The 13,753-nt window shown below is 42.5% G+C and overlaps 1 protein-coding gene across 1 annotated transcript in view; it reads left to right on the plus strand.

Annotated features, from left to right (window-relative positions):
- The window catches only part of LOC112112197 (tetratricopeptide repeat protein 39A), a 72,593-nt gene that overhangs the window by 55,251 nt on the left and 3,589 nt on the right, over positions 1 to 13,753 (plus strand). Inside the window, exons 12-16 of the mRNA XM_026651809.2 lie at positions 1,424 to 1,515; positions 3,285 to 3,405; positions 5,765 to 5,876; positions 8,260 to 8,374; positions 11,729 to 11,845. Coding sequence (XP_026507594.1) covers positions 1,424 to 1,515; positions 3,285 to 3,405; positions 5,765 to 5,876; positions 8,260 to 8,374; positions 11,729 to 11,845 — 557 coding nt within the window. The remainder of the gene's footprint in view (positions 1 to 1,423; positions 1,516 to 3,284; positions 3,406 to 5,764; positions 5,877 to 8,259; positions 8,375 to 11,728; positions 11,846 to 13,753) is intronic.

Raw genomic sequence — 13,753 nt, forward strand, 5'->3', positions numbered from 1 at the left:
GGTAGGTCGTTATTTCTTTTATTGCAGTTACATTAATGAACATGAGCTTTTTGGTGACAATGTGGAAGGTAGTGTTTTGTAATGAGAGTTAAACATGATGGTGCCTACTAGGTAATAACTGTAACCAGGGCAAATTCCTTGGTTTAAGGGACTACATAGCCCCCCTCGTGAGCAGATCTGGCCCAACACATTGGAAATGGAAGGGGGTGTTGTCTCTCTGACACTGACTATCTCCCTCCTCCTCATTTATCCGAGCCCCATGACAGCAGCACCTCAGTTGGGTTCTTTGGTCAGCAGCTGATGGAACCAGGGCATTGGCCCTGTCACAGCTCCTGCTGAAGTCAAGTGGCCAGGAGGTAGAGTGGGGGGCAGCACAACTGCACAGCGGGGCAGCCATCCATGTATGATCGCTTCTGTCTAAACCAATGTCAGGCTTGCCTTTGCCATGGATCTCTGGGGCTGAGAGGCCTTGCTGCTGCCTATTCTGCAGCCACCAAAACTTCTCCCACCAGAGGCAATAATGTCCTGGAGCACTGCAAGCTGAACCTTGCCAAAGTGTCTGTTCTTTTGACCCCTTCCTGGAGGTCACTATGCAGAACAGGGAAATCAGACCCATATCCTGGGGGCTGCAGTAAACTCTGATGGTAAAGACTAAGGTGTCTATAAGAGATTGTAGAGCTCATGAGAAACACCTTCACGTGAGTTCTGTGGGCAGCAGCCAATCACAGAACCAGGGTTTGCATACTGAACGTTTGTTGAAAATGTGAATTAAATTATAAACAGGATGAAATGAGAAATTGAGGGGCATTTTTGTGGGCATGTGGCCGCGTGATTTCCGAGGGCAACAGCCAATCACAGAACCAGCCTTTGCATATGCATGATTGTTGAAAACTCCATTCAAGCATAAATTCCATGTCCTATGGTAATTGCTGTCCCCTGCTGTGATGGCCACTACAGCAACACTCAGGAAGTAACGAATTATTATACTCTACCTTCCCTTGGCATTCACTAGAACATCTTCCAGCACCCTGCACTTTTGACCGTGTATTACTCAGGAGTTCTTATGTGATTAATCACTAATTAGTTCTCTTTAATAGGGAAGCTTCTTTTTTGTTGCACACACACAAATATTCATAGAATGGAAATAAAAACTGGTACAAACACAGCAAACTAAAAACAATAAAAGATACCATAACATGAGCTCTTCTGTACTCTCTTTTGAAAGTACTGGGTCTTATGCACATATCTCAGTTGGAAAACTGACTCTCCTCTTAAGTGTTTTGTAATATTACTTGAGTTTACAAGGAAAAGCAACAGAGGTTTCCCTCCTTAACAGTACCATCATGTTGGCTTTGAAATCAATGCTGCTGTGAATACAATTTACTGTACAGATGATGTTGACAGCATTTGCTCTTCACTGTAGGTTACCTATATTTACATGAAAGCTGCCTATCTCAGTATGTTTGGACCAGATGATCACGGACCCTTTGGGGATAATGAAGTGGAACTGTTTAGGTAAGATTTAGAAGGTCCCAACTAGGACACTATTCCATTCCTTACCTTTTCAAATGACTTGCAACAATGAATGTAAATCAGGTGTTGGGAGTAGAGAGGAAAAGTTACTGATTCTGTAGGGTTAATAAGATGCAGATTTGTGTGAAGATATCATCCGAATTTGCTTAGGCGTTTCAGACTATCTGACTGCAGGGCCCACACAAATAAGTGTGTGTGTGTGTGTGTGTGTGTGTGTGTGTGAGAGAGAGAGAGAGAAAATAAAATACAGTGTCAGATGCTCAAAATAATTCCCCATTAACTATACTAACATTTTTGGAAAGTTTTCAGCTGCCCTTGAGTATATTTCAACTTCCCATTGGCCCAGAAATGCTTTGAATTAATATCACTTTCTATTTTATCATTGCTACAAGTGGCTGCTGCTATTGCATGCAACATTTTCTCTGTTTTTTTCTATTGTTCCCGGTAGTTACAGTTGGCATGAGTTTTCTGAAAGCCTTGTACAGATTTCACTACAAGATGTGTGTCCTGATAAAAGGCTGTTGGAGGCAGCCTCAATACAACTGTGAGCCTGGGGCTTGGCATCTGGTAGCACTCTGAAAGGCTCAGGAGGGCGAGCCAGGGGGTGTGCATGCACATTATTGGAACTGTAACTTGAATCTGGTTCTGATGTTTATGCTCAAAAAATGCCTGACTGCTGCTTCAGTTTAATCAACTAGTTACAGTAAAATCCTCTTATAAAATGTAGTTTTATTTTTAAAATAGCTTTATTCTAAGAGATGATCCATACCACTTACTGTATAAAAAGCTTTATGTAGTCGTCATGGACCCACTCACTGCTAGGGGCGCCGCCTCCTGTCTGCTCTGGGGATTAGCTCCTTCCAGGTGCTACAACCTCCTTTGTTGGTCGCTCTCACTGAGATCCCTATTGCTCCAGCTTCCTCTTTGTGACTTGGCCCTCCAGCCAGCTCGCTACGGTCCTCCCCTTCCCGGGCACTGAAGTGTTTTGGGGCAAACATTCCCAGGAAGTCCGTTTTCTTCTGATTTGTGAAACTTCCCCAACGGCTGGTAGGGGAACCCAGGCTTACATTCTATTCTGGGTTCCAGCTCAGGGACCCTCTGATCTGCAGCCAAAGTCTGCACTATCCTATACCTTGCTGCTTTTCCCCTGAGCTTTTCCTACCTTTCTGTCTCTCCCCGTCCCCACTGCCTCAGGTTTGCCAGCCTAAACTCCCTCCTCCCAGGGAATAACTGTAGGCTACACTCCATAGTCCCAAACACACGTCCCTTCACCCAGGGGGTGACTGAGGACTACTTCCCTGCAGCTGCTTTCTACTCTCAGCTCCTGGGCTTTATACAGGCCACTCCTGTTCCCCTCCAGCTGACTCTCATCTAATTAATCCCCACCCCCTGGGTGGTCCTCCAGGTGCAACAGAATTAGCCCACTTAGCCACCGTAACCCCTCCAGGCCTTGTGTGGGATGGACACCCCCTCACAGGTCCTTAAAAACATAAATTAGTTACTGCAGATTTCCTCTTACCCAGATTGCAGTTTGTACATTGAAACTACTCAGGGCATCTGTATTTTCTCAGAGTTCATTACAAGAAAGATTTCACGGGATGTGGTATTCCTCAGGCGATGGCTTTGTTGGTCTTTACATGTCAACACCTCTCAAGGAATCGGTCTTTTTAATTTTTTTTGTTTTAGTTTGAGTGGGTTTTTCCAGCTATTCAGCGGGGCAAAAATGACTTTAGCTGCTTTTAATCTTCCAGGACTGTGCCTAGTTTGAAACTGAAAATTGCAGGGAAGTCACTGCCTACAGAGAAGTTTGCCATTCGGAAATCTCGGAGATACCTTCCCTCAAACCCGGTTCCTTTGCCTGTGCCTGCGTTGGTAGGCTGGAAAGATGTCTTATTCCTCCTATATTTTTCAGTAATTCACAATATGGAGACAAAAATTAGATACTTAGAATGGTATATGTCGAACCCCCCTCCAAGAGCCTGAAATGTTCCCAGGACCTAATCTCGCAAATGCAAAGAATGTAAAACTGGGGCATGTGCTGCACTCTGGGAAATGAAGCCAGATGTGTCACACCTGAATATGCTGCATGTGCAACTCACTATTTCACTTTTTAGACTACAACACACTCCACAGCTTTTCACTGTTCGTGCTCCGGTAGACTTTACTTTTGGTACCTATGTTTCAAAGTCTCATTCACTGGGCCAGCATTCCGGGTACAGCTGGGGAGAACATTAGGCAGGAAACAGGCAAAAACTGGTGAAACTAGATAGTTTTGAGTCTAGCCAACCTGAACGTGAATGTTGGAAGCTCAGTTTGAAAGATTAGCAGCTATGCTCTAGGGTACGTAATGGCTAGGAGGACAAAATTCAGCCACTTCTTTGCAGCCAGACTGGAACACTGCTGTGTGTGCTGGACATCCATCCCTGGCTGATTCCCCCCCCCCCCCCCCCCCAGGGCCAAATAAGAATAACTGCTCTGAAGTCTCATTGGTGGAGCATTAGGAGAGGACCACCTCTGCACTCATGTGAAAGCCAATCCCTGGAGAATGGTGAGAGAATAGCAGGGGATCTAGGTTCTGTAGGTTTGCTAAGTGTGGTTCACATCAGAGCCTGAACTCTGGGTTCATCGCTTTTGAGCGTGCCACCCATGTTCACAACAACTGGAAAATTTTCTAACCAATTCAGCTGTTTTGTCTAGTTGTATGCTGTCTCTCAGGTCAGGCATTTCCTTTAAGAGTCTTGGTTGGTATGTATCTTAAAGACAACTCAAAGAATCATTTTGCTCTTTTTTGGGGGGGTCAGTACATCTCCTCTTATAGTTTCACTCATGAGTGCCTGACCTGAGAGAGTGTACATTCATAGCTAGTACTCTTCTCTCAGTCCACTGGCAGTAAAATGTGATACCATGGTTTGTTTCAAAATTCAGTCTCTGTTGCAACTGCACGTCAACTCAGCATGCATAATCCCTTAAGGACCAGTTTCAACAAGATCCAAGGATTTAGGTGGAGGCCAATAATGGGGTCACCTCTAGTGAAAATTACTTTGCATCCACACCCAATAGGTTTCCATACGCCATTGGAAGCCAGAAACAGCCACACTTGAGTTTTGCTGGGGCTGGTCTTATGTGATGGTGCAACAGGTTTCTCTAGCAAGTCTTCTTGCTAAGTATCCGGTTTCCATTTGCTGCAATTGCACTTTCAAGGCACCAGGTGTCACTCTCTAATTGTTAAAGACTAGGGGATGGATGGAGTTGGGGTTCAGGTAACAAGCAATTTATAACCGAATTTTAACTGAACTGCTCTACTTTCTAGGACTTTTCATTTGGGTGGGAAGGAACTTGCTTGTTGGAATCAGGTCCTAACTCACAGATTTATCCCAGAAAGTTTTTATTTAAACGATGGAAAAATGCAGTTTGGGGTCCTTTTATAACCACCCACGCAACTGAATCTTCACTAGAGACAAGCACAGCACTGTCTCCTCCACCATTAACAAATAGCTCAGCTATAGCAAATGCCTTTGCTTATCAGCCCTAGAATAAACTTAACGTGTGCGGGAATTTAGAAATAAGAAACATTTAAGTTACAAAATAGCCCTTTTAGAAACAGGTAAAGAAAGGTTCTAATAAGTCTCCATAATAACTCTCTCTCTAACTCTTCTTCTAAAAGTCCCAGATGTGATGGTGATTGTAGTGATAGGCACTTCTTATTCGCATTTAGAATAGAGCTTAGGCTCATGTCCTGTAGGCCAGTGAACTGCCCCAATGGAAAAGCCATACAGAATGAATAGGGATGAAACCAATAGGACTGGCTGTATAGAATTTATTCCAAAAACCTTATATCGTTTAGTTGACAATGATATACTGAGCCATCCAGTCCTCCAATCTGTGTCTCAGCTTCAGAGCTGCCTCCTATATTACAGAGAGAGGGTTGGTGTTCTACTCAAATGATCTGTATTGGCAAAGGGAAGAAGTGGACTAGATGACTTAATAGGACTTCAGAGTAGTAGCCGTGTCAGTTTGTATCAGCAAAAACAATGAGGACTCCTCGTTGGTTTTGCTAATAAAACTTAGACTTCCAGCACGATTTGCTTTTAGCAATAAGTTACAGTGAGGCCATATCAGCAGTATCCGCACCTAGGAAGGAATTCGTAACTTCAGGCCTTTGCTTAAATAATTAGCTACCTACATCTCTCCATTGCCACATTAATGAAATGTGTTCTCTGGCCACCCCTAGGAAATGATGTATATCTGGAATGGCTATGCTGTGATTGGAAAATGTCCTGATTTAACAGAAGGCATGTTGCAGACATTAACTGAGGCAGAAGCAGCTCTGGAAAGAAGCCCAGGTAAGCACTGATCTGATTTAAGCAGGTGCTTTACAGTAGTATATATACTTGAAGATATTCTGGTCGTCTGTGAATAAAAGTTTTCCAGCTAGTAAAACAAGTTAATACAGTCACAAGAGTGAGCTGGATTATGTCACCATGTGTTGTTAATACAGATAGGAATAACATTCCTCTATTAATGCATTAACTTGTAATATGGCATAAGAGACTTGTCACTTACAGGATGCATCTTAGGAACCGTCCACAAATATGTATTGAAAGACCATTTCTTTTACAAAATACATATTTAAATCTAAGGGTCAAATTTATCATTTGCATTGACTTCAATTACACTATGGGTGACAGGCCACAAACTGCACATGCTTCGCTATATGCAGGTACTGTATTATTTCAGTTCTAAAGAACACAGTGGAGGAGACAAGCGTCAAGCTGATTTATAGAAAGCACCATCACCTACTAACCAACAAGCTGGAGGGTTGACTGATATCTGTGAGTTAACTATTTGCTGTAAAACACTTACACTTAAATGGACTGTGCAAAAAAACTGGAGCATAAGAAGGGAATGGTACAAAATTAGGTCAGACTCTTATACCATGCCTGGTTTCAGTGTGTTAACTAGACCGGCATGGCAGAGTAGAATTGCTGTTTTTTCTCTCCATCTTTTATTTTTGGTCTCCCCAGTCCAGCAGGGGTTCCCCAGCCTGCACAGCTGCCCTGCAATTCCCCCTATACTACAAACCTTTCATTCTCATCTACACTCGCCACCTTTCTGTGAAAGGTTCAGACCTTACCATGACAGTGGAGTCTGGGTCAAATCAACACCCTGAAATCCTTTCTAGAACCTTAGTCTTCCCTGCATATACACTGCACGTTACCACAACTATTCTCCAGCCAGCAGACAAGTTAAATTCTCTGAAGAATGCTGTTAATGTTGTTGTTGCTTGTCCAGCAGGTGTCATTCAGCTACTTAGTAATACTCATCATTAGTATCTCCCTAGGCCCAGAGACCTGAGAGGCATCTTCCTAGCCCATTTGGTCAGGGAATGACATTGTCATCAGCTGGTGGCTTGTGTCCTTCAGTGAACATCTAGAAAAACTAGTAATTCAGCTTGAAACATTGAAAATTGAACTTTTAAGTCAGTCTGAGGCATATGAGTTGCTTGAAGTATCAGGCAAGTTTGTCCCCTTTTTAACTCTGAAAAAGGTGGTGGTGGGGGGGAACCTTTTAGCTGAAGGGAAGGGAGTTTGGGGTAATGGTCAGAAAAGGGACTTTTGCTGCCTCAGTCACCCATTCTGCTACTGTGTCATGGGTCAGCATGTGCCAGTTTGCAAACCATGCAAACTTCCTTGCAGAGTTTGTTGAGGCTCATCGATGACTGTAAAGTGCCTTGAGGATACGGTCTGAAAAGTGCTGTATATTTTAAATGAGAAGTATATACTAAAAGCAGTTTTTTTTCTCTAATGCCTTTAGGTGTTACAATTAGCAGTAATATGTTTTACAAAAGTGTGATTTTTCAAGTTGACAATGTCCATTTAAATAGCAATATACAGAAGGAGACCAAGTTAGACTGAAATCCTTGGGGCACGGATCTAACACTATAAAGACCTAATCCAGCAAACATGTATGTGACTGATGGTATATGCTGTAAGAAGTCCGTTGAAGTTAATGGAAGTGTTCATGGGAATAAAATTCTCACGTGCATAAGTATTTCCAGGATTGGGCCCTCAATGACTAGTTTATACAACGTGCATATCAGTGGCAGGATACATTATACATTTTAAAAAGTGCATACATGTAAATGTGTTCACAGAATAGATGGCCAGTGGAGATTGCTGATATACATTTGACTTATCTTATTGGAAGAAAAAAAAACCTTGCAGGCTCTAACCCACTTAACTGTGCACATAACTAGTCTGGAACAATGTGATCCCATCACTTTTATCTTCTCTTCCTTTCCCCATGGGAAGCAACTTTGCTTTTTAAACAGCTACTTGTGCATCTTCTCTTAAGTGGAGTCCCTATCAGGTCATGTATGCAGACCCTAGTGCCTGCACTGAAAGAACAGATCGTGTACACGCCATGAATGTCCGTGAGGATGCAAAGGTTCTAGTGCATCTCTGATTGCAGATCAGGGCCTTAGACCATAAACTCCAAAGGGCAGCAGCTATCTCACAAGAAGTGTAGAGAATCCAGCCAGTCTGAATGGGGCACTAGTGCCATACAAATAAAAAAAAAAAATGCTCTGAAAATCTCAACTGTTGCAAAGAGGTTTTGAAAATGTGCCTGCTAAGTATTTTTGGAACAGCAATGTTTAATTTTTTTTTTAAGGCACCAAGTTATTTCAAAATGCAAAACTGATAAAACGGTTACTTTATCTTGCAGCTACAGAATTACTAGCAGATGACCAATGTTTGATAAAGCTGTTAAAGGGTTTATGTCTGAAGCACTTGGGCAAGATTTCTGAGGCAGAAGATCATTTCATTTACATCCATTTAAAGTAAGTTTTTTCCATATTTAACACACAGAAGAACTCAAGAAATGCTGAGTGTAAGTAGCACTGTCAAGCAGTCAAGTCTTTTAAGTCAAGTCCAAGCCTCTCTAAAATAGCTGTGTAACAGTGGTACCATTTTGCTTAGCAAATCTACAATCCATGTGTATACAGATATCTGCTGACTTTAGGGACCAAAGTGCTTTTCTACTTCTGCTAGCTCTGCAGAGTCAACACAACTAACAGAGTGTGAGCTGAATTCTGTTATTTCTTGTGCACCATCAACAGAATTGTTCACTGAATTCACATAAGAAACCTATTGAAGGTGATGAGGATTCACAGGTGTTGCACAGGGCATACTTTTTGGTCTGCACAGTCTTTGTGGATGATGTATGAAAAGATGGATGCACTGCTACCGACTAGGGACTGAATGGCTAGGCGGCAGTTCTGCAGAAAAGGACCTAAAGGTTACAGTGGACGAGAAGCTGGATATGAGTTAACAGTGTGCCCTTGTTGCTAAGAAGGCTAACGGCATTTTGGGCTGTATAAGTAGGGGCATTGCCAGCAGATCGAGGGATGTGATCATTCCCCTCTATTTGACATTGGTGAGGCCTCATCTGGAGTACTGTGTCCAGTTTTGGGCCCCACACTACAAGAAGGATGTGGAAAAATTGGAAAGAGTCCAGCGGAGGGCAACAAAAATGATTAGGGGGCTGGAGCACATGACTTATGAGGAGAGGCTGAGGGAACTGGGATTGTTTAGCCTGCAGAAGAGAAGAATGAGGGGGGATTTGATAGCTGCTTTCAGCTACCTGAAAGGGGGTTCCAAAGAGGATGGATCTAAACTGTTCTCAGTGGTAGCAGATGACAGAACAAGGAGTAATGGTCTCAAGTAGCAGTGGGGGAGGTTTAGGTTGGATATTAGGGAAAAAAATTTCACTAGGAGGGTGGTGAAGCACTGGAATGGGTTACCTAGGGAGGTGGTGGAATCTCCTTCCTTAGAGGTTTTTAAGGTCAGGCTTGACAAAACCCTGGCTGGGATGATTTAGTTGGGGATTAGTCCTGCTTTGAGCAGGGGGTTGGACTAGATGACCTCCTGAGGTCCCTTCCAACCCTGATATTCTATGATTCTAAGAACCCAGCTTGACTTGAAGAGCACAGGTTGAGTTTGCAAGGCTGGAAGTTAGAAAAAACTTACATGTAATTGAGCATGTTTGATATAGAACCATTGAAATGCAGTAAATGTGCTCTCCCCACTCCCCCCCCGCACGCACACACAGTCCCATTTTTATTCATTTGTCAGAGGAGAACCATATTTTAATTCAGCTGAGTAAGACCTAGGACTGGTTGGGGGTTTCTGTGAGAGGAATTTTAAAAGAGCAGTTGAGGAAGACAAGCCTTAATTGTACCTTTCTAAAGTATCTGTGATGGTATAGTTAAGATTCTCTTAGCTCTTCTATTAGAAACCTTTATTTTGGGGTGTATGTAACTTTAGAACCAAAATGATTCCTAGGCTGGCTGTTGCTCTCTTACATCCCGATCCCGGAATTTGTTCTGTGTGCAGATTCCCACACCCTATGGAAGCTCTGCGTAGTTGGAGACAGCTGCGTCCATGGAAAAAGTTGTGGGATTGGGATCTGAATCTCAATATTCCTCAGTCAAGTCACTGTAAAATTGGGTAGAAAAACCTCATTATGAATTAGATACAGTACTAAGTGAAGCTTTCCCGGGTAATTAAATTACACTCTCCAATTGCTCTTCCGTTCCCTAAGGCCCCATTTACATTAAGGACATTAGCACTGATGTAACTATATTAATTTAGTTATATTGGTATAGATGCTTAACATAAACATGCTGCACTGGCACAGCTTAACCTGGTAACATACCGAAGTGGCTATGTTGACATAATTAGAACGGTGCACATTTTCTTAACATAGACAGGACCTAAGAATTTGGCTTTACATATGCAGTGGAAGTGAGTTTTTTTGTTTTCATAGGGCACTGACCCATTGTGTACCTTCTGAACAAAACAAATCCATGCCCTTTGCCCTTACAAAAATAATTAAATTCTAAACCCAAGTTTAATGGCACTTAAAGCTTAGTCTTCACCTGGGGGGGTGGAGGGGAGGGGAGGTGAAGTGAAGTGTGTTGTACTGTGTCATAGTTAACACGTGAGAAAATCCTAGCGAAGACAAGGCAGTTTGTAAGTTTTTCACATGAAGTTAACAGGTTGTATTAAACCCTATCGGGGAGCCTAACCTTTAACTCAACCTGCTAACATGTGAAAACTACAAACTGCCTTCTCTTCACTAGGATTTTACCTAGCGTTAGCTAACTTGAGTTAAGAATGCAGCTGTTTTCTTCTCAGTGAAGAGAAATCTAAAGGGAGTCAGCAGAGAGCCTGGAGCAATAGCTTGGAGAGGTGTGAACTGCTCCATTCATTTTATTAACTCAGATACCCAGTGATGATGATTTTAAATACCAACATTAACTATTTCATTCCTCATGTAAGAGGAAGGGAGAGTCACAGACTGCACAATTTAGGCCATGTCTACACTAGCGAGCTTACAGCGGCACAGCTGTACTAATGCAGCTCTGCCGCTGTAAGATCACTCCTGTAGCCGCTGTATCCCGTGGGAGAGAGCTCTTCCATTGACGTAATTAAACCACCTCCAACAAGCGGCATTAGCTACGTCGGTGGGATAGCGTCTCCTGCCAATGTAACGCTGTCCACACCAGCGCTTCTGTCGGTGTCACTTATGTGCTATGGGGGGTGTTTTTCACACTACTGAGCGACACAAGTTATACCGTCAAAAGTGCTAGTGTAGACATACTCAGAGTAAGGCTAACTTCTCACTTTGGTGCCATAAGTGGGTGACATTTAGGAGCTAGTATCACTTATTTTTCCCCCCACCCACTCATAAAGAAGTCACGCCCCAGGAACCTATCCGAGCCTGTGTGTACACTGAAGCCCAATCAAGTGGGAGCCAAGCTCAAAGAATCAGTTGCCAGAACTATCCTATTTGAAATAACTGCACAATATATAGTGAATGGCATCTCATTTTGGCAATGCAAGTGGGTGGTGCATGCAGCACTGCTACTTTTTTGTTATTTCCCTCCCCTCCACTAAGAAACTTGTAAATAACATGCTGCAGAAGATGGTCATGTATTGCCATGCAAATGTATAGAGCACTTACTGAATAACCTAGAGATAGTCTAGGTTAGAGTACCTGAAGAGTAAGCATCATTGAAGAGATTGACTATTCCCTCCTAACCCCAACTGAGCTCCTATTTGTTTGTAGCTAGAATGAGAGGAAATTGCAGCATGAAAACCTTGTAACTATGTTTCTCCTTCTCTTGCAGTGAGAGGAAGATAAAGTATGACCATTATTTAATTCCAAATGCCCTGCTTGAACTTGCTCTACTATACATGGACCATGGTAGAAGAGAAGAAGGAGTAAAGTTACTGGAAAGAGCAAAGTAAGACTATCAATTGCCTGCTCAGGTCTCTATCTAGTCAATTTGATTAAGGCATTGTACTGAAAGGTAGGGGGCAAGGCAGAGATCATTGACTAATGTAGTGGATACTTTTTTTATTGTTAGTATTATGGTAGTACCAACCACGACCAGGGTCCCCATTGTGGTAGGCACTGTCCAAACACACAGTAAGAGACCATCCCATCTGAAAGATCTTACAGTTTAAACAAAGGCTGGGAGGGGGGAATTGAGGCACAGAAAGGTGAAATCACTTCCCAAAGGTCACACAGCAGGTTGGTGGCAGAGTTGGGAATAGAACCCTGATGTCTGAAATCCCAATCCAATGTATTATTTGCTGGGCCATGCTCCTCCTTAATGCACCAAACGTATTTTACTTTCAGGAAAACTCCTGCTTTAAGTATTGAATAAAAGCAGTTTAAAGATTTTAACTTGACTATCAGTATTTCCCACTAGAAATCACTCCTAAATAACAAAGTAACTGCCTCTTCAGGCTATTTAGCTTTGCATGGAGGATACATTTGGTGAAGAATCTGTGGTATGTCAGAAATGCAATTGCTAGCCAGCAATGATCTTTTCTTCTACTTCATTGAAGTGCATGTAGTAAAAATGATTTTCAGGTTGTATTTAGCTTCTTCATTTGCATTACTTTAAGTGTATCTGAAAAATAGCAGGACTGTTTCACTTTGCCATACTACTGTTTGAACATTACTAGTTTTCTATCAATTAGATTTATCAAGAACATCTTGGCTTGATAGTGTACTTGCCTCATAACAGACTTACCATTCTGTCTCTGCACCGTTCTCAGCTTTATATTGGGCCAGAATTTCTTCCTGAAAAAAATAGTATTGTACACTATAGACCATGCTGTGTAAACATTTCCTAAGTAATAACTCTCGTGGTTAGGTAGGTGTTATCCCACTTTACTGATGAGGACGAGTGGGGAAGTAGCCTGGCCAAGGTTACACGGAGCCAGGATTAAAATGTAGGAAATCCTGACTTCTCCCCCCCAGTGCTTCTGACCCCAGACTACACAGTCTCTCAAATAACACATTTAGAACAACAAAAACTTCATTCTACACAAAGCTAGTTGAAAGTGACCACCATCAAAACACTTAGCACCCCCCAAAAGGACCTCACCCACTTCCTTTGAAAAGCTGTGCACTTAAAAATAGTCTGGAAATGAAGAGTTAAGGAATCCAGACAGTTCCTCACTCAGTCTAATGCTTCCTCACTTACTGCAGTGCTCTGCCACTTCAGGCTCTATGCTCTCCCAACACACACCTCTAGGCTTGAGTCAGCAGCTAGGGCAGCACAGCCTGGAATCGGTAGCAGCTTAGTTTATATTTAGAAAAGTTTACAAATTATTTAAGACATTGTTCTCTGTGTAGGCAACGGGGAGAACAAGTTTAAAGAGAAATATTGCATCCTGCCACTTTTTGAAGCACAGAGCATTGTTCTGCTTTGGCCTAATGTATGAAGAGTTAGTTCTGGGGCTTTCTTCAGCCGGGTCAAGCAAACAAAAAACAATAAGCAAAGGATAGCTTGCTTCAGCCAGGAGTGAGAAATAAATAGCTCTTAACTTACTCTTTGGTGAGCAGCATATTCCTGCAAGGTGCTCAGTTTCCATGCTGCTTTGCTCAGACATGGGCACTTACAATGGGAAGCTTGCTTCTCCCTTTACTTTGGATCAGATATGGCTGCTCCATAATACTTGAGTAAATCCCCCAGCTGCTGATCACCTGCTATCTAAAATTACTCCAAAGATTTCTAAAATAACTCCAAAAAGAACAGGAGTACTTGTGGCACCTTAGAGACTAACACATTTATTTGAGCATAAGCTTTCGTGGGCTACAGCCCACTTCTTCGGATGCATAGAATGGAACATATACA

The sequence above is a fragment of the Terrapene carolina genome, unplaced genomic scaffold (genome assembly GCF_002925995.2).
Source record: "Terrapene carolina triunguis isolate 2854851 unplaced genomic scaffold, T_m_triunguis-2.0 Scaffold103, whole genome shotgun sequence".
Lineage (NCBI taxonomy): Eukaryota > Metazoa > Chordata > Testudines > Emydidae > Terrapene > Terrapene triunguis.